This window comes from Mesoplodon densirostris, chromosome 12 (assembly GCF_025265405.1).
Source record: "Mesoplodon densirostris isolate mMesDen1 chromosome 12, mMesDen1 primary haplotype, whole genome shotgun sequence".
Taxonomy (NCBI): Eukaryota; Metazoa; Chordata; class Mammalia; order Artiodactyla; family Ziphiidae; genus Mesoplodon; species Mesoplodon densirostris.
Genome location: NC_082672.1, coordinates 67,891,886 through 67,913,278, shown reverse-complemented (window position 1 = coordinate 67,913,278; position 21,393 = coordinate 67,891,886). Strand labels below are relative to the sequence as shown.

General features: G+C 43.5%; 1 protein-coding gene across 2 annotated transcripts in view; it reads right to left on the bottom strand.

Moving 5' to 3' along the window:
- Window positions 1-21,393, bottom strand: part of MDN1 (midasin AAA ATPase 1) — a 160,891-nt gene that overhangs the window by 42,938 nt on the left and 96,560 nt on the right. Inside the window, exons 52-70 of one of the 2 annotated variants that reach the window (XM_060114594.1) lie at window positions 20,405-20,520; window positions 19,493-19,626; window positions 16,015-16,172; window positions 15,673-15,793; window positions 15,098-15,308; window positions 14,152-14,383; window positions 13,320-13,449; window positions 12,475-12,645; window positions 9,368-9,582; window positions 8,607-8,994; window positions 7,718-7,827; window positions 6,388-7,093; window positions 4,325-4,486; window positions 3,616-3,889; window positions 2,650-2,885; window positions 1,952-2,047; window positions 1,224-1,318; window positions 842-963; window positions 85-231 (exon numbers count right to left, since the gene is read on the bottom strand). In XM_060114594.1, coding sequence (XP_059970577.1) covers window positions 85-231; window positions 842-963; window positions 1,224-1,318; window positions 1,952-2,047; window positions 2,650-2,885; window positions 3,616-3,889; window positions 4,325-4,486; window positions 6,388-7,093; window positions 7,718-7,827; window positions 8,607-8,994; window positions 9,368-9,582; window positions 12,475-12,645; window positions 13,320-13,449; window positions 14,152-14,383; window positions 15,098-15,308; window positions 15,673-15,793; window positions 16,015-16,172; window positions 19,493-19,626; window positions 20,405-20,520 — 3,824 coding nt within the window. The remainder of the gene's footprint in view (window positions 1-84; window positions 232-841; window positions 964-1,223; window positions 1,319-1,951; window positions 2,048-2,649; window positions 2,886-3,615; window positions 3,890-4,324; window positions 4,487-6,387; window positions 7,094-7,717; window positions 7,828-8,606; window positions 8,995-9,367; window positions 9,583-12,474; window positions 12,646-13,319; window positions 13,450-14,151; window positions 14,384-15,097; window positions 15,309-15,672; window positions 15,794-16,014; window positions 16,173-19,492; window positions 19,627-20,404; window positions 20,521-21,393) is intronic. The other variant, XM_060114595.1, reaches the window with a different exon arrangement.

Here is a 21,393-nt window from a genome sequence, read left to right as displayed (position 1 = left end):
TGCAAAAAGACACCTGTTTCATGTGGAGAATTCAAAGAGTAAAATTAAAGAAAAAATATTATACATCCATATGTATATCCTTACCTTTTCCTTCAACTTGTGGCATCAGCAAGACATGACAATGGAAAACCAGTAACATCTGAAGTCGTACGTGGAACTCTCCCAGTGAAGATCCTTCAATAAATGCTTGTAACGTGCTGACCAGCAACATCAGCGTCATCTGTCTGTCATCTTTAGAGATTCAAAGAAGAAAACATATACGTGCCTGCAACCATCACTTGCTGTCACAAAGCGCACACAGTCTACTATGTATGGGATTCCCGAGGGATGGCCGTCAAGTAAAGACACCAGTTAAGGTGAAGCTTTGAAGCAAGGACCACAGCTAAATTCCAAGCTGATTTAAAAACTACAGCCCCACTCAGGGTATGTGTGAAATGCACTCACAGCAAATTAGGAAACTGAATTCTGAGGCACTTGTTCTAAGTATGAGATGAAACCCTTTTAACTCAAGCATTTTAACTATTACCTGGTCCAAGACAGAAACTTTCTCTTTGACTTGTCTCATAGATATAGAGAAGAAGGAAACTTTACCTTATGACTAGCTCTCTAGACTCTGGACAAGTCACTTAAACCTCTCTGACTTCCATTATTATTCTTAGTAAGAATAAAACTATACAGCTTTCTTGGCTGACCTCTTAGGAATACCTCGCAGTCAAATGATACATCCTATGTGAAAGTAGTGGGGCGAGGACACATGGTAGCAGGTAAATCCCACACTCTGCAGCACTTCAAGCTTAGCTTGGACCCTCTAAGTAAGCAGGGAATTTACAGACGGTGTTACCTTCCTGCTCTTCTGTTTGTTCTTGCATGTGCTTCTCCAGCATCTGATAGATGGAGAACCAATGCTTGGTGGATTTCTCAGTATGGCGTTTCATGGTATTATCCAGACTCATGGACCAGCAGCTGAAACATGGAAGTAGAGGCCAAGGAGGCATTTAAGGAAACCTATTCAAACATCTGAAACCACAGAAGCAGAAGCTAAATATTCACTATTCTCTCCTCCCAAATGGAGATGGAGAAGCTCCCCGTCTGCTGCCTCTGAACGCATGCTGTTGTCTGGTCTCTAGCTGACATACTACATAAACTCTGAGGAAACAAACTATTCAAAGACTATATCCCTACAACCTAAGCTCAGGAGGGGAAGTGACAATTGTATCACTTACTTCAGTTCCAGTTTACGCCAACGGATGACCATCTGAGTGACCACATCAAGATGTTTCCGCAGAGACAGGGCCCGACTTGCATTCTCCTCCCAATCCTGAAGAAACACAGATAAAATTTACTATGGCCATTATTCAGTCCCCTGACCACCTCCTCACTCAGGAACACCCTGGACTCCTCTTGAGCAAAGACCCCTGGGACCTTCAACAACTTTTATACTGATTTACCAATAACTAACCAGAATGAGTTTACATCCAGCTTATCCAGCTTTGAGTCCTTTCTGGTCGCTTTACAGACCTCCAGCAGAGCAAATAGCACAGGGTTTGGAGACCTGAGTCTGGATCCCTGTTGTTAGTCACGTGACCCCTCCAAAGTCCAGAGCCCTCGTCTGAAAATCAGGGGAGCACCAGCCACTTCAGAGGCTGTGAGAGGACTGAGGGGCTGAAGAGTGGAGGCACCCTGCCGGTCTGAAGGCCAACCCAGAAGTGCTGGCAGACTGAGCCCTTAGGACTGGTGGACGCTGCGTCCCACCCTTGAGAACAGGTGAGGCAGGTCCCCTATGTGTCCCATGGAGGCAGTGGCTTCACCTGCAATAATCTGACATTATGTCAGAAAAACCAAGGAGGTTCATCCTTTTCCAACCCAAACTATCACATCCTGTCCCTCTAACAATAAGAGAATCTCTTCAGTTGACTGTAACTAAAATGAGGACCGGAGAGAATCCTCTTACCTGTGCCTTTGCCAGAAGGATCTCTAAGCCATTCAGGAACTTCGAGATGGGGCTGGAAAGTGGGAAACTACGAATCCTGTCCATTACAACCAGCAGCTGCGGGGTGGGGGGAGAGGGGAGGGATGGGGGGGAAGAAGATTTGGGCATCCCTGTGGGACTGTCAATCACCCAAAGCCACAGGGTACTGAAGACGGGCCTGACTGGAAGTTTCATGCAAAGGCCCTGCTTCGTGAGCACTTAGGAAAGCTGCGGGTGAAACTTCCAGGGCTGCAGATCCTGCCCAAGATAAACACTTTATCTGCTGCATTACTCTGGAAATAAGATTGAGTTTGATAAAGTAATTACTCTTATTACTCTCTGTTATAAGTTATTACAGAATTAGCTGAAGATCACAGAGCAAGGTCTGAGTTAAAACTGCCGATGTTGAAAACGCCAGGCCCTTGTTAGTGTAAGGATGTGTCTGAATACAGAGAGCAACATAGCAGCACTTCAATATATGGACGGCAAACCCTGAGCAGCAGATAAAATAAGTGGAATCTCAAACACCATTTACACAACAGCATTACAACCTGGTATAGTCATCCTACAGGGAATAGCACTGCACTGAACCGCAGTTCTGTAAACCTCTGTTTGTGTATCCAGTGTGCAAGTCACTGCCCCCAGGACAGTGAGAGGCCACCTCCCCACCGCTGCCCTACCTGCTCAAGCGCCGGATGTTCCGGCCAATCCTGCAGCAGCTGGTGGACGGCCTCTGAGAAGCCTTGAAGCACAGGCTGGCAGTGCCGAGCTTCCGGGACGTTGGGGTGATGGTAAAAGTCATAGGGACCGTCAGGCTTCACCATCAGGTCCAAGGTCCCGTCCCCAAAGAGAGCGTTACGGGACAGGGTGTAGGCCAAAAGTTGGCTGCCCAAGAGCTGGTCATTCAGCTCAACTCCTGTGAAGTTAACAAGATCACTGTAAGTTGGTATCAAGTTACAATGAGGTCAGCAACATGCTCAGAAATAATGAATGACTGCGACGAAATGAAGTAGATATTGCAATGCCATTCACCCCCAAAGCAGCAAAGGTCTAAAAGACTGTGACCCCAATACTACAGTGGTCACCAAGATCTGCCCCAAGTTTCGGTATATACAGAGGAACTCAGATACTGCCTACATGTGATCAAGAGGGTGCAGAGTTGGGTTTGATGGATTCTAATTCCCAGTTTTTGTAGCTCTTCTTGGTAGGCAGACCTGAAATGTAAAGCCTCCTTCCTACTTGCAAGGAATAACTCATGAGGTCACGTAGGAAACTGCATCAAACCATATCCTGTGAGATTAATTTCTGAGTTGCCAGGTTGCTCCCAGGAATACATGATTTCATTAGAAAAGCACTGAAGCTGTGAAAGGGAAATTGGAAATACTGCGGAGAAACAAGACCATTTAAACTAATTGTATATCCTTACTCTTAATCCCTTTGCCCCCACATATTCAAAGGGTGAAAACCCATCTTTATTGCAGAATTTTAAATTTTTGGAATTAGCTTAAGTCCTTTAAGCGAAGGAAACTCCATCAATAAGGAATTTAGCAAAAACAGGGACGTAAGAGTTTCAGTTGTTCCAGAAGTAGCAATCGCATCTATTCGTTTTGATTTCCCAGGCGCTTAACAAAAGTGAACTGCCATACCCATCAGGGGGTAGAAGTTTGTCACAAGCGACGCCCCAGTCTGGTAGCAGGACAGAAACAGGCTGAGGTAGTGATCCGCCCCGTGGGGCGGCGGCGTCTGCTGGTACCAGAGGGACCGAGCAAAGCCGAGGCACAGCTGCTGGTGTATCAGCATCACAGCCTGCATCGAGCTCTGTGACAGGAGGGCGGGCTCTGGGGCGGCCTCCTCTTCTTGCCCATCTGAAGGTCCCTTCTTTGCCTCTAGTGTTGGTTCTACCAAAATATCTGCGAAGTCCTGTAAATAATATTAGAGCAATTGAACTTTTAAAGTCAAAATCCAGTTCTAATAAGACTAAAAGGAAGGGGGAAGGATGGAGTGTGAATGATCAAGAAAATGAAATAGGGAATTACGTGCATTGAGAAATGCTTTAAAAATTACAAAACCATTCAGAGGGATGTGACAGGAACTAACATAGTGCTGTAGGTCAGTTATAGAGTAAATCCAAAGAGTTCTCATCACAAGGAAAAAAATATTTTCATTTTATATCTATATGAGATGATGGATGTTCACTAAACTTATTGTGATAATCATTTCATGACGTTACGTCACATCATTATGCTGTACACCTTAAACTCATACAGTGCTGTATGTCTATTATATCTCAATAAAACTGGAATAAAAAAAGAATTCAAAGGGCAGGTGTGTGGTATCAAGAGAATTTGTTCCAACCTCTCCATGCAGTGGGAAGTGTTTCCTGAACTCCCACTCTTCCTCCTCCTCCTCGCTCAGGGCTGTCCTAGAGTTCCTGCTCCGGTATCTGTACAGGCTGCTTTCCTGCTCAGCCTTCTCTTGGGCTCTGCGTTCCTGTTCATCCCACTCATTGATGATTTCCTAAAAAAATCACACATTCCGAAGGAAGCTTATTTGCCTTTGCTGAGGCATTTACAATGAACAGAGGCAAGACTTGCTATCTCTTCCTCATGAAAACAAAATACCATCGTTCACGAACAAATAAATGCCAACATCCAAGACACTAAATTCCATGTGACAGAGAGCAAATGGGATTTGTTTTCAAACTGTGTATCTGCAGCAACCTGAGTTTCCTAACCGCACCCCCCACCGCTGTATTGTTACAATTTCGCAGGTGTGAAAACTTGCTGTAGTGGCACGACGGGGGACTCCCCGTCAGCCGTGAATGGTGCGCTGCATGAAGGACAGGGTGAGGGTCAGCAACGTGGGTGTGTGATGCAGACTGCACTTGGCCAGCACCTCAGGGAGATATCCTGGGGGTTCGGAAAAGGGAAAGTGGGCTGGGGACTGGGTGGTCGAGGGCAACCAATCAGGCAAAACTAGGCTATACGATACCAGACATTTCTTAAATTCCCTATTACCTCTAAAGCCCTACAACTGGCAAGAACTATAAAGAAACCACCCAGTATTGAGAAGAACTGAGGAGATAAGCAACCCCAGGATGACAATTTGTATTAAAAGCCCAAGCAAGCAGTTAACCTTTGTCTCAGCAATTCTGTTTTCTAGAAGTTTTACCCAAAGATCTAGCTTTAAGACTTTTAGGACGGCACTGGTTTGGGTTTTTTTTCTTCCCAAAACAGAAAAAAAAACCTTTACATATAAATGTAAATATTCAGTGACAGGAACTGTTAAATGACTTACCCATAAAACAGAAAACCTGGCAGTCACTAAATATGATGCAGGTGGAGAATACCATAATCGTGGGGGAAATAAGCGCTAAATTTTAGCTGTTAGGTTTTTAAAGGCAAGTTATAAAACAGAATGGACTTTCTTAGTGGTTTGTAGGGCTCAAGCCATTTGAGGACATTATCTCGGGGACCACGGAGGGTATAGCATTGTCCTCAACCAGAGCAGCCCTTTTATCTGTTAAATACTGGATCACTCTGCTAATATTTGTATTTTTTAAAAGGGTCTACTCCCCGCCACCCAAAAAAACTGTAAACCACTGGGAAAAAACAGCTGTAAAAAATTTAGTGTCACAGACATACACTTACAGATACATGCATAAATGAGCAAGCCTAGAATAGAACACACCAATGTGTTAACAGTTATATAGTTTTGAGTGGCAGAATCTAATAATTTCGCTTATACTTAGTCTTTTAATTGTCTACAATGAAAACAAATTGCTTTTGTTGATAAGGGAAAAAACAGAATTTTTTATTTATTTTTTAAATTTTTGTGGTACACGGGCCTCTCACTGTTGTGGCCTCTCCCGTTGCGGAGCACAGGCTCCGGACGCGCAGGCTCAGTGGCCATGGCTCACGGGCCCAGCTGCCCCGCGGCATGTGGAATCTTCCAGGACCGGGGCACGAACCCGCGTCCCCTGCATCGGCAGGCGGACTCTCAACCACTGAGCCACCAGGGAAGCCCCAGGATTTATTTTATTTTATTTTCTTGTCTGCGCTGCTTGGCTTGCAGGATCTTAGTTCCCCAACTAGGGATTGAACCTGGGCCCCTATTTTCTTAATATTAATAAAAGTTCATTCAATTACATGGCAAAACCCACCATAAAGTCAAACAACCAATAAAAAAGGGGAGAATATTTGCAGTGTGTATCAGGCACAAAGGGCTAACAACACGAATGTTTTTTAATCTCTTAAAAATTGACAAAGGCCCCTCAACCTGACAGTTAAATGGGAAAAAGCCAAGTAGCAGACACTAGATCCCCAGTGCCTACCCACAGTCTCACCTACACCGGGCACTGCTAGTGTCCTGCAGGCGCCCTGCTCGTGTCCCCAGCTCCCGTCAGGAGGAGGGCTTACCTGACATACATGTCTGAAGAGCTGCAGGGCCTGCTGGTCCAGCTCTCCCTTGCACAGCACATGGGAGCGCAGGTACAGGAGGGCGTTCAGCAGCAGCTGTTCTTGGGTGGGGCAGGGCCTCTGGCTCTTGCCCTCCAGCTCCTTTCCTCCCAGGCGCTTAAGGAGCAGCTTCCCAAGGCCTCGCAGGACCTCCTCCGACTTCACCGAGCACAAAGCATCTGCGTGAGCATAGTAGGTGGGGAAGGTGGGGCCCACTGATGGGAAAGCCAACAGGGATGTGGCCAGGGCGCCCAGCCTGTGCGCGCAGAGCACGCCACCATGGAGTGAGGCGTGGACCTCGCACGCCACCAGCCGCATGCCGTGCTGCAGCTGCAGGACGGATGCCTGCAGCGGGGCCGCTGCGTCTGGGTAAAGGGCGAACTCCTCTGCCAGCCGCCTCCGGAACTGGTGGTGTGACTGCTGCCAAGAGGCCTCCTCCTTCAGAAGGTTCTGGGCCATCTGGGCAGCCCGAGGTCCGTCCGTGTGGAGGGCCTGCAGGAGCCGAGTGAGCAGGTCCTGAACAGCAGAGGTCTTGGCAGTGCTGGTGACATAGTGGTGGACCTCCTGCACCAGGGACTCGTACGCAGGCAGCGGGGGCCTGAAGGCCTGCTTCTTGGACAGGCTGCAGATTAAGTTCTCCAGCTGATCAATTCTCTGGCGAAGCAACCTAAAGGCAAATTAAACACAGTATGCAAATTCTGTCAGAAGCAAAGCAGCAAATCTAGACTGAGCCTCAGGAAAACAGAAGGAAGACATTTCAGCTACTGAGGCATAAAATGATATATGGACCATTATAATGCAAATGGATAATATATACACAGGCATTTACCATGTGCAAAACATGTCGTCGAGCATTTCGGAGGCACGTCTCATTGAAGTGGGCACTATTATCTTCCTTTTACAGATACGGCACTGAGGTTTAAGGTATGGAGTGGTCGACCCAAGGTTTAAAGCCAAAGGTCAGGGGCAGGACTGGAACTCAGAACCCACTACTGAACAGTATTTCCTAAGGTAACAGACCTCCACAGTGCACGTCATCGCAGCCCACTCCTTCCACATTGAGAATAAGCTCTGCTTTCAACCCTTCTGGCCCCATGTGAGTCCTCCTCCTCCTTTCACAGAGTATGTATTTTTCCTGATTATAACCATGGCTTTGGGATCTACCTGCTAATGTAGTTCAGAGATGTAGATCATAACCTCAGCTTAACAATGTAATTATACTAAAAAATGTCTTTTTAAAAAGAATATTCAAGCCAATAGCCCCCAACTGGAATAATCACTACGGTGTTACCTGACGTGAGGATGAGAGTGACCGAGGACGACTTCATCCTCCAGGCCTCTTCCGGTCTGCAGCTGGGATGAGAGGCTCCGGGTCTTCCACTCACACTGCAGCTGTTGTAACTAGCGGAAGAGGAGAGACTGGTGTGCTGTGCCCAGCTAGGACCAGGCCCCAGAGACAAAGCCCTGGGGGGAGGGTCGCTCCCTGGATGGAAGGAACCTGAATGACCCAAGGGCAGGGGTTTCTGTTCCACTAACCTGGACCACTCACCTCAGAGCTGTCAGGTGAAAAGACACTATCTCATTTATGCCAATGAACTTCTAATGAACTTCAATGAACCGCTACAGCAGTCTGGTCATCACTCCAACTAACATAATTTTCCTTCTTCAAAATATAGAACTATCTTAATGTATTAATATCACTATCTTAATGTATTCAGTTCCCGAGTTTGGTTGGAAGTTCAAATAGCAAGAGATACACCACATTATCCGAATCTACCTACTTCCTGAGTTTTGGATAACACACACCCAAAGTTCAAAACCTAAGGAATGCTATACCCTGTCTAAAGAAGTTACCCAAATCCGTATATCCACAACTTGCTTTAGGCAGAGGGATCTGGATAGGGAGGGATACCACTAGTGTTCTCCTGTTATGCCCTCTGCCCAGGGCAGCCTATCAGCAGACACATCAGAATGGCCCCTCCCGGTGTCTGAACCTACTCAGAGGAACCCGCAAAGAGGAGAACACAGTCTTCAGAACACACTCCTGGGATGTCACAGGGAAGCTTATGTAAAATCATCCCTCTGTGCTCTGAGCAACCATAGGGAGAGAAAGGAGTAATATACTAAGCAAAGCCAGCCAGTCAGGGATGCAGCCCGCGCTCCAAACCCTCCCTCCATACCTCTTCCTTGGCGTACTTGAGCTTGTACTCCCTCTTCACGGCGGGGTCGAAGCGTGCCTGGGGAAGCCAGGTCTGGATCTGGAGCAGGCCCAGGCTCACCCACAGGCTCCCACGGAGGGCTGGCTCAGGCAGGTCCTGCTTACCCTCCCCCTCCCCAAACAAGTGGCGCAGGGAGGTGAGCAAAAGGCACAGCAGCTCCTTGGGCAGCATCTCGTGCCCGGCCATGTCGCCGAGAGTCTGGCCCACACGCTGGCATGCCTGGCTGTCCCCAGGCAGCAGCTGCTCACAGTTCTGCACATACTCCTGCCGCCGGGGCTCGGGGAGCAGCTCTGCCAGACCAGCCAAGTGCCGGCACAGCACCAGCCGCTGGAGCTGGGAATCCGTGCGTCTGTGGGGACAGGGAAGCACTTAAGGGTCTGCGTCACAGCGACCACCATTCCTTTCTCATGCTACTGTTCTTCCAGAAAATGACAAGACAGACTGCACTGCCTACACCTAGAGGTCAATTTCTATTCTCACTAAATCTGATACGGTTTTCTAGGTACCACCTTCTTGATCACAATATACTCACAGCTGACAGAGTGGCTGGCCAACTCACAGCAGTCTCTGTCATGGACTGAAAACCTGCTCATCCAGCCAGAAAACACCCTTCCTCCACCCACCGGAACTAGCCACTATCAGAGAAAGCTCTGACTGAGGTCCCCACTACATGCTCTGGAGGAAAGACGGGAGCTGTACCGTCTATCCGGGGGAGGGAATACCTGAACTCTGCTACGGAAGGGACAGCCATGTTGGTCCAAAGCACCGAGCTCATGTCCTGGAGCTGCTGTGATCTCTCAACCCACTCCCCCAGGGTGACATGTGAGGAGGACAGGATGGGGAGGCCGCTCACATCCCAGGGACTTGCTCTGTAGCTGCTGGTCAAGACTTCAAAGCAGCACTTGGAGAACACGGCTCTACTGAGACTTCCAGGACCCTGATAAGGGGAGAGGAGTCATGTTAGCTTTTAGAAATAAAAAAAAAAAGGGTTTCAACAAGCGGCACTGGGGCACCTTAGAGGAAAGAAAGAAATTTTAAAAGGAGATTCCGGTTGCTAGGAACAGGTAAACATCAGCCTGAGACAGGACCAGAAGGGCAGAACGGGGTCGGGTGCAGTGGGCCTTTGAAGGACTCCATTCTCTACGAACGAGGAGCCGTGGGGGCTTTAGTCACAGAAGAAAAGCCCTCAAACCTGGGCATCAGGAAGACCAGTCGTGCAGCAGAGTTGGGGCAGGAAGGTGAGACGTGGAGGCAGGGGAAGGAGTTGGAAGACAAATAGAAGAGCCAGGGACAAGCCTGTCTCCCTGGACTGTTAACCTGGGACACAGGAACAGCTGTCCACGAACGAAGGGTTAGCGGGTCAAATACACGAGAGCAAACCTGACTCTGTGCAACTCTTGGGGACCCGTAAGGTTTAACACTAAAAGCTTTGAGAGATGCTTTACACTAAAGAAATCAATCTTGATACAGCAATGGAACAGGACTGAGTCCAAAAATAAATCCATGAACATCGTGGGAAAAAGGTGTTACGACAGAGGTGGCCATTTCAAAAGAGATGGAAAGGATGAACTAGTCAAAACTGGTGTTGCTAATACTGCGTTTGGATATGCTTGTTGGTATTAAATAAAAAATTTGCATCCCCACCTCACAAAACAAGATATCCAGATGAGACTGATGTAAACATGAAACAAAAACAAAAACAGAAAATATGAGGGCTTCCCTGGTGGCGCAGTGGGTAAGAATCCGCCTGCCAATGCAGGGGACATGGGTTCAAGCCCAGGTCCGGGAAGATGCCACATGCCGCGGAGCAACTAAGCCCGTGTGCCACAACTACTGAGCCTGCACTCTAGAGCTCGTGAGCCACAACTACTGAAGCCTGTGCTCCTGGAGCCCATGATCCACAACCAGGGAAGCCACCGCAATGAGAAGCCCGCGTACCGCAATGAACAGTAGCCCCAGCTCGCACAACTAGAGAAAGCCCACATGCAGCAATGAAGACCCAACGCAGCTGGGAAAAAAAAAAAAAAAGACAAAAAAATTTTTTTAACTCTCTGGGTAATGAAGGAAGACTTATTTAAAAAGCATGATACCAAAGCCAGAAAGTAGAAAGGGACTGGCATATTTGAAAAGAAAACATTATAAAACTTCTGTGATATAAGAAAACATCTTCAAACTTGAGAGACAACAGAACACTAGAAATGTATTTCCAAATATATGTTGGGTAAAGGTTTAATATCCATAATACATAAAGAGATCTTCAATAATAAAATGATGACTAATGACTTTTTTTTTTTTTTTTAAACAAAATGAGCAATAAACATGACTGGAAAATTCAGAGAAAGAAATAAAAGCAATCAATATACATATGTAAAGACATTCAACCTGAATAATAATCAAAGGAATACATATCAAAATGAGATTTTTTAAAAAATTGTATGACTGGCAATAATTTAAAGTATTAATAACACCTAGTGGGGCAAAGATATGGAAACAGGATATATGATAAGTGAAACATGCTCTAGTACCAAGTCCGCCGTGGTCATCCTGACTTCATGTTCTCCCTCTTCACTGTCTCCTTGCAGGTTTAAAAAGTGAAAAAACAAGGGTTTCCCTGCGGCGCAGTGGTTGAGAGTCTGCCTGCCGATGCAGGGGACACGGGTTCGTGCCCTGGTCCGGGAAGATCCCACATGCCACAGAGCGGCTGGGCCCGTGAGCCATGGCCGCTGAGCCTGCGCGTCCGGAGCCTGTGCTCCACAACGGGAGAGGCCACAACAGTGAGATGCCCACATACCGTGCCAAAAAAAAAAGTGAAAAAACGAAAACCTACTTCCCTAGACGTTCTGATAATATTTACAAATCTCTTTAAATGTGAAGACACTTTGGCCAAGGGTTAAATTCCAATTCTCGTCACATATCCACAGAAATACTCAGACAAGTGGACAAAGGCTTATTTATACAAGGGTAGTTGATGCAGGTATGTTTGCTACAGGGAGGGGGAGGAGAAGGCAAGAAACCTTAATGCTTATCAAGAAGAAAGTGATTGGGCTTCCCTGGTGGCGCAGTGGTTGAGAGTCCGCCTGCCGATGCAGGGGACACGGGTTTGGGCGGGAAGATCCCACATGCCGCAGAGCGGCTAGGCCCGTGAGCCATGGCCGCTGAGCCTGCGCGTCCGGAGCCTGTGCTCCACAACGGGAGAGGCCACAGCAGTGACAGGCCCGCGTACCACAAAAAAAAAAAAAGAAGAAGAAAGTGATTAAATGCATTCCAGCACATTAGTACAGTGGAATACCTTAAAAAGAATAAGCTGGAATGACAGGTGCAAATTTCCACGACATATCATGTGAACCAAGAAGGTGGCCTTGTTTTTGTTTACATATGTATTTAATATAAAAATACATGTTAACAGAAGGATACAGAGCAAAGAGTGGTTATTGCCAGTGAATTCTACATTATATATGTATATAAATACACATGTATACATATTGTGTATGTATATGTGTATGCACATATATATATACACACACACATATGCACACATATCTACATGTTTCTGTACTGTTTAAAATCTTATAATTAGAAAAAATACTTCAATTAGAAAAGAAATTAAAGACTTTTTAAAGGAAATTGTGTTTACATTAATTCAGAATTTCCCAAATCATTTAAGATGGAATATCTTTTTTGAAGGTACACTTATTAATATCCTACAGAAAATAAAGTATTGCAATCACTTAGTCACTGCTCTACCCTAGGAATAAATGTTCATTGCTAGATCCACTGAGAAGTTTCTTCTACTATCATCAAACATTTTTATAATTTTATGACAACAAACCTTTAACGTGGGGTCCAGAAGGGACTTGGGTGTCTCCCTCTGCTGCACACCAGGCAGAGGGCTCCATGTTAGCCAGTATTCTGGATTTGTGGTCACGGTACTGTTCCAGAAAGATGTAAACGTGGAATTAAATAACTCGGACCACAAAGAGATCCTTTCTTCAGTAGACATCTGGAGATAAAGGAATAATTAGATAAAAGAGTATTTGAGAAAGGTTCCATGAATCGTTATACGGTCTCTCTGTCTTGTAAGACTCATCTAAAACTAACATGGGTTTAAAGATTATTAATCCTAATGTTCCTGGTTTTCTGCCACCCCAGTTGTCTTGGTCAAGTCACTTAACCTATTTATAATTTTATAAAACATAAGATCTGACTTTATAAGAGTGCATGAGAAAACTTAATTAAAATAATCACACAATTACGTGATCAAAATAAATAAATGAATAAAACATTATCAAAAAAATTTAAGGTTGTACTCATGAAGTTACATTAACTACAGTTTACCACTATTCACATTTAATAGTTACTCTTGTGGAAGGGTAAAAAACACTCTGACAATACATTTTTGAGCAAATAAAATAAAAATAAGCAAATATTTTAGCCTCATTTAACTGGAAACCAAATGAAATGAATCTGTGATAAGAGTAGAGAAATACCAAGGAAATTACTGCCAAAGAACATTCAAAGTTCTCCCCTTTGAAACTTAATTCAGGTAAGACTAGAGTTTTACAACATGCAGTTTTTGAGATTAAATAAATAAATGTTCTGCAATCAGTCTGCCAGAGAAAATCTAATCAGCTCATAGTGTAAAGGAGGTTTTCTGATTTTGATTTTGGTTTTTACCTTTTGATGGTACACTAAGGACCAAAGGTCTCGAAGCTCTTGAGGAGCAACTGGTGTGTGCTTAAGACAAAATGTGATGTGATGACTTATCTCCTCCTCTATATGGGGTTGCTGGTTTTTGCTGGACCTGCTCCAAAAATAAAGAGGAAGAGAGAGTGGGCTGTAGGCTTTCAGTGAGCTGCTAGAAAACTGCTAACTGCTATGTAAGGGAAGATGGAACACACAGGACTTCCGAGTACATTTATTTAAAAATGAGCACATAATTCTACTGGAAAAACACCTAGTAACATACATACATTCATTCATTCATATAAATTTAATTAATTAATTTATTTATTTTTGGCTCTGTTGGGTCTTCATTGCTGTGCGCGGGCTTTCTCTAGTTGCGGCGAGTGGGGGCTACTCTTCGTTGCGGCGTGTGGACTTACTGCAGTGGCTTCTCTTGTTGCAGAGCACAGGCTCTAGAGGCGCGGTTTTCAGTAGTTGTGGTGTGTGGGCTCAGTAGTTGTGGCGCACGGGCTTAGTTGCTCCGCGGCATGTGGGATCTTCCCAGACCAGGGTTCAAACGTGTGTCCCCTGCATTGGCAGGCAGATTCTTAACCATTGTGCCACCAGGGAAGTCCCACACCTAGTAACTTTTAGAAGTGGAGTCAAAACAGGCAAGGAATCTTCAAGAAGTTTTGGCTTTCCAAAGTGGCAAATGACCTCCCTCTGCTTCAGCAACTATGCCCCCTCAAGACAACGCTGTGCTTTGTTTTACATGTAGGATACACGGAATAACCTTGCAAGAAAATAAGTGCCCCCAAAGGAAAAAAACTGAAGGACGGCTCACCTTCTCAGGCAAGCCTGTGTCATAAAATCCGCTGTGACTCTGTACTGCCAAAGCATAGCCAGGTACTCCATTGCAGGCCAGAGCTGAACACTCCTGGTGAGTTGGATTAAGGAGGTAAAGCCTGGCTGTGACAGGGAGGAAGCTTCACTGTGCTTTTTCTCCAGAAAACCAAGTGAAATTCCTTTGGCTTTTAGTTCTGAACACTGAGCATTCACAAGACTCTTCAATTCATCTGGACAAAAAGACACACAGTGGTCAGTGGTCAGGCTCAGATTCCCAACAGCCAGTCACATGACCATTAGCTTAACCTGAGTTCAACTTCACCTGAGCGTGAGTGTCTCATGTGTTAATACAGGGGTCCCCAACCCCCGGTCCGCAGACTGTTAGGACCTGGGCCGCACAGCAGTAGGTGAGCAGTGGGGCGAGCGAGCGAAGCTTCATCTGCCGCTCCCCATCGCTCCCCATCGCCGCCTGAGCCACCCCCGACCCATCCATGGAAAAACTCTCTTCCACGAAACCGGTCCCTGATGCCAAAAAGGTTGGGGACCGCTGTGTTAAATAATGCTATTAATACCTGCACAATTCCAGTGACAGAATTAAATAATATATGTAAAGTTTAGGGAATTCCCTGGCAGTCCAGGGGTTAAGACTTGGGTGCCGTGGATCTAGGTATGATCCTTGGTCGGGGAACTAGGATCCCACAAGCTGCGTGGTGTGGCCAAAAAAATTAAAAAAAAAAAAAGTTTAGCCCTATGCCTGATACTTATTTAGTGGTCGGTATAGTATACAGGGAATAAATAAATAAATAAAAGGAGAATATCTAAGGGAAAACTTTAAAAAACGTACTGGCTGCAAATAAATAAATTAATTAATAAAACTTATTGGCTGCAAAGCAGAGGATATGCTTACAACATCTGTCAGCTAGCCAAACTCCAGAGCATGTTACCTGGGTTGACATCTTCCAGAGTATTAGCTCTGAGGACCAACCCCCAGGCCCGTAGGAGACTTTTCTTTAATGTCCATTCAGAAGCAGCCAGTTGGAGCCGACTAATGTCTTCCCACCATCCACTCTCCCCAAGGGCAGGCATCCGCTCTCTGATGGCAAGGGCTTTGTTAAAGACCTTCAGCTGTGAAAAACACTCCACCACCAGCTTGTCCTGAAACAATAAAACCCAGGAGAGCCTATTACAGAGGAGAAGAGCAGTGCTTTTTAGCAGCCTATTCGTGGCTGAAAAACATGTTTTAAATATTTCCTGAATGATTCTATAAAACATAAAGCTGGTTTACTCCTGTAGATCTCAGGATATTCACAGCCATAAAGTTAAAAGTCTACTCAGCCTTAAAAGTCTCAAGAAGTAAAATGATAACATTTAACAGGTCAGTTAATAGTACTCATTGAACATTTAAGAATTAAGCTTTGCAAGCAAGGCTGAGTATAATTGAATGGCAGTCCCCACGTTTTCCAGGAGAGCTTCCAAAGAGGTCAAATCTTTGTGTTTACTACATGCTTCCAAGTCATACCTTAAAAGGAAACGGTCGTCCCAGAAACTTCTGTAACTTCTTTATACCCGTGAATCCACCAGTTGGGCTCTCCAAGCAACTCTGAATATGTTCTGAGACGGTCTGAACCTCTTTGTAATATCTTCAACAAAGGAGATAAAGGGCAGAAGGGAAGTAAGGAAAGGGGGAAATGCTGGATGGTAAGAACATCACTCACATTTTATATTTGATTTACGTTCACCAACAGGCCAAGGGGACAAACCAAAGTAAAGCCAAGAAGAAGCACATTTCAATTCCTAACCCTCCTCCCTTTAACATCAATACTGTAGATACTGACGTTGTTACTCTGACTATGACGCTTACTTGTCTTCGTGGTTCATCAGGAGTTGGGGGATCTGACGAACCAAATGTTTTAAAACCCAGTGCCAGTGAAGGGCAAGCAAGGCCAGGCCTGGTGCATCCACTTTTACGGTATCGGCCACGGTCCAGAACCGGTCCCGCCACCGCACAGAACCCAAGACCTAAAAACAAAGTAAACCATAACTGCTCACAAACATCTCCCAGTGAAGGACACAAAACACTGACTTCAATCATTAATCAATACTCAACATACACACGTTAAAGATCTAGCATCCGACTGGAGTATTTTTAGGGATATTAAGGCAGTCAGAGAAGGCAAAGCTCTTTCCTCCTATTATCTGAAGTTCAGTTAACAGAGAAAATGGAATTAGTGGGTCATGTGGTAAGTGTACACTCAATGTTATAAGAAACCGCCTACCTGCTTGACAAAGCAGCTGCACTATTTTGTATCCCATCCAGCAGTGTAGGTGGGTTTCAGTTTGTTCCACTTCCTTGCCAATACTTGCTACTGTTGACCATTTTAATTTTAGCCATTCTGGTGGGTGGCACCACACTGTGGTTTTAATTTACATTTCCTTGGTAACTAATGATGTTGCAATTTTTCCAAGTTTTCATTGGGCATTCATTTATCTTCTGAGAAGCATCTATTCAAATTCTCTTGTTCATTTTTAAAAACTGGGCTGTCTTATTATTTGTCTATAAAATTTACATGTGATTTATCAACAGTGTCTCCCAGTGTTTTCCTTTTCTTAAAGCTATTAAGTTCTTTATTTTGACAAAATTGAGTTCATCAATTTTTTTCTTTTATGAAGAATGCCCTGAAATCTTTGCCTATCCTCAAGCTGTGAAGATTTTCTATGTTTTCTTTTAGAGGTTCATAATCTTAGCTTTTATACATAGGTCTACGATCCATTTTGAGGTAACTTTTCTATATGATGTAAGGTAGCAGGTAAAGGCTCATTTTTATATTATATGGATATCTAGTTTTTCCATCACCATTTGCTGAATGAACTGTTTTCCCCATTAAATTACCTTTGCATATTTGCCCCCCTGCCCCAAAACTTCACTGACCATATAGAGGGTCTATTTCCGAAGTCTCTTTTTTTGTTTCACTGGTCTATATGTCTATCCTTATGAAAATAACTACTGTTTTCATTAATGTAGCTTCTTAATGCAGATCAGGTATTTTGAGTCTCCAACTTAGCTGTCCTTCTAATTATGTATTTTTACAGTAGTCTCAAGATTAGTGATTCCTTTTAGGTTTTATGATGTCAAAGCTGTTTTCATAATAATGTCACGTTATTTGCCTTTTTCACTATGTTGACGTTTGCACTGATGGTACCAAAAACAGGGCGAGGGGTGGAGGGGACAAACTGTGATTGGGTGTCTGGCAAACACTGTGTGGAAAATGAATGAAGTCAACCTGTCAGTTCAAGAAAAACAGGAGAGTATTTGTTGCTGATGATAGAATTTGAACCTTCAAGTAAAACCTAGAACTTTGAAAAACTAAGAGCTTGACAACTTCCCAGTACTTACAGATTTTTTCATGAGGTAACTTTCTGTGGTAATTTTTCATGAGGTAACTTTCTGTGGTAATTTTTCATGAGTGTGACTTTTTAAACTTTTTAAATTTATCTATATTGAAAAATGTAATGTGTCAACGTTTGGAAGATCTGATAACTCACTGAACAATACTTTCCAAATTACCAGTGCATGAGAACATACATGCAAGGCTAAAAGTCCATGCAAAGTGCAAGCCAGGCCAACGGATTTTAATGCATGACAAGATCAGTGATACTTTTTCAGATTCCACATTACAAGTAACCTTTACAAAACTAACACTTGTCAACCTGTGGTACAGAATCAAAGAAGAATATCACAGTTATGTGAAATGTTTGTTAAATACTCCTCCCTTTCCAATCTCTTAGCCACATGAAATTAGAGGCCAGTTTTTCTTCACAAACTTCAACCCATACAACATACTGTAAGAGACCGAATGCAGAAGCAGGTGTGAGAATCCAGGTTTCTTCTGTTAAGCCAGACATTAAAGAGACTTGCAGAAATGTAAAAGAGTTCCACTCCTCTTAATTTTTGTTTTGGAAAATAGTTGTTTTTCATTAAAAATGTTATTCATATTACCATGAAATGAATTTGTTACTGTGTTTCTTAAACATATTAATAAATATTTTTTACATTTCTCAGATTTATTTCCTAATAAAGTAAATATTGATACATGTAAACACATAAACAGAAGTTCTTTGAGGGTTTTGGTAACTTTTATGACCATAGTGGGGGGGGGGGTGTCTTGAGACTTTTTAAAAAGTTTAAGATCTACAATTCTAGTTTAACCAGAATTACTCGAATAATCTGGATTCAAGCCCAATTTAGTCCATATGTGACAATCATGTCTAAGAAGGATCAAGTGAATTAAAATATAACTGTTAAGATTCTGCTGTTTGACCTATTAGAGCATGGACTTGAGGATATGGGGAGGGGGAAGGGTAAGCTGTGACAAAGTGAAAGAGCGGCATGGACATATATACACTACCAAACGTAAGGTAGATAGCTAGTGGGAAGCAGCCGCATAGCACAGCGAGATCAGCTCGGTTCTCTGTGACCGCCTGGAGGGGTGGGATAGGGAGGGTGGGAGGGAGACGCAAAAGGGAGGGGATATGGGAACATATGTATATGTATAACTGATTAAATTTGTAAAAAAAAATAAAAGAAAGTAGAACAGTAAAAAAAAAAAAAAAAAAAAGATTCTGCTGTTTATCAGCAGGTGAGTGGAGGAAGAAGATGTAGGACATACATGCAGCGGACTATTACTCGGCAATAAGAAGGAATGAATCCTTGAGACACAAAACAACATGGATGCATCTCAAAATAATGATGTTTTTAAATTTTTTTTTCATTTTTATTTTATTTTTATTTTTTTGGCTGCACCACGCGGCATATGGGATCTTAGTCCCCTGACCAGGGATCGAACCGAACCTGTGCTCCCTACTTTGGAAGTGTGGAGTCTTAACCACTGGACCACCAGGGAAGTCCTCAAAATGATTTTAAGTGAAAGTAGCCAGATAAAAAAGAACAATATAAAATACTAGAAAACACAACTGAGCTACAGTAACAGAAAGCAGATCAGTGGATACCTGGTTGGAGGTGGGGGGCAGGAAAAAAGAGAAAACAAAAGAACAAGAGGAAAAGGTCTGAGGGTGATGGACAGGTTGTTCACTGTCAGGACTGTGGTAATGGTATCACGGGTGTACACGTGTCAAACATACAAAACTGTACACTTTATATGCGACTTACTATATGTCAGTTATAACCCCATAAAGCTTTAAAATATGTGTTATCTATTTAAATTCTTAAGAACTTCTCAAATAATATTGTACATGTAACAACACTGAAGTTGGTCTCGCCCCTAAGAATCTTTGTGCCAAGAAATATGTTGCTTAAGATAAAAACAGGTACATCTTCTTACCTCATTAACACTGGCATCAGACACCAGCCCCTGGGAGGACTGTACCCAGAGCAGGATTAGTGCATCACAAAGTTCAAAAAAGGCAGCAAGATTGACCACGATTTCATGGGGCAGGCTGTGATAGCTCTCTGGATCTTAGAGTTGGTATAAACAAAATAAGAACATTTGATCAGATTTAAATCTCTGGACACTTTCAAAATCAACAGTAATCTACAACTTAATGTTATTCTCAGTACAAGGGTCAATTTGAAACGTCAAAACTGAAAGCAAATCTTTGTCTATTATTAAGTTAGCAAGTTAGTCGTGCATACCTAGAGATGTTCATAATGTCTTAATTTTTTAAAAAAGCATTTGTTTAAATACAAAATTGTTTAAATAGGAATTCTAAGTGTGTATATGACTGGATGGATAAATAATACAGACAGATCTGAGAAGATATAAACAAATATACTATTAACAGTAGCTGTTGCGAGAGAAGACTTTTTCCATTTTTATGCTTCTATATAGTTTGAATATTTTCCAAGAAATACCGTTATCTTTTCAATTTAAAAAAAAAAGGAGGGAGGAAGAAAGAACCTATAACCAAATGCTTATGAGCTCATACTTTTGAGCCAACAGAACAAGTTTCAAGTTCTGGCTCTGCTACTTGCTAGAGATGTGACCTTGAGCATCTCTGTGCCTCCCTTTCCTCTCTCATGAGGCTTATCTCATGGTTGCTATAAAAAGTAAATGAGATCAAGGACATGTAAAAAAGCACTTAGTCAAAACTACTGAATAAGGGAAGATGTTCAAACTCGATCTAGCAAATCAAAAGGAATCAGTACCATGGCATCAGCTGCTGAATCCCTCTCACCTTCAGCAACATTATGCAGTCAGAGGCATAACTGAAGAAAGTAAAGGTAATGTCCTTACCTTTATGGAATTCAAAGGACATTCTCAAAACACTATTTCTTAACTTTTTGCCACCAACAGAAACCAAATTTGCTTCCGTAAAAATCCGTTTTTCCCGATCAAGATATATGATTGTCCTGAAATGAGATTCCATAACATAACAAATAGTTATTGGTTAATAATACTTATTACAGCCTCTACCTGCTGAATCCTGAGAACCCTTGGAACATGAATCTCCTTCAACCTGCCATTCCCCTCGTGCCTCTGCAAATTCTGGACTAGAGAGATGGCAGCAAGAGGGATGACAACTGAGCTGGGGGGGAGGAAGACAGAGGGCTAGGTAGACCACCCAGCCCCACTGTGCTGCTCTGCCATGACATGACAAACTGTGCTGTGAACTCTTAAAACTGGCCGTCTCACAATTAACCTGCAGTGCTAGAAGTTACCTGGGGAGGAGGAGGGGGGAGTTGCTGGGAGGGGGGACAGGGGGCCTCAGAGGTGCTACTACCTTATCGCATGAGTGAGTTCACTTTGTGAAAAGTCATCAAAACGATATATAATCATCATTACTGTACTTTTCTGTAATGCACGTTATACCTCAATTACAAAATTATCTTTTAAATCTATTACACTAATGGCCAATTAAAAAGTATTACCGGTCATTACATTAAAGGTGAGGAAAGATCAACTTATATAACAATTATGTAAATTTATACTATAGGTCACTATGTACGTATATCTCCAACACTGGATGGGGTAGACAGATGGCTGAGGAAAGGACATATGAAAATGCAAGGAGCTGCTGGGAGTCACACAGAAAACAGTGGAAACACAACTATCCTATGATAAAAGATTAACCATAAAACAAATCCCATCACTAATGCTTCACTAGTGTATTTATTAAAGCACCCTATTAAATTATTAAGAACCTGTCACATTCACAGGCACCTGGACATCAGGGTCAGAACGATTTTGTTGCACATGGAGAGTGAAGGACAGGTGGTGACGAA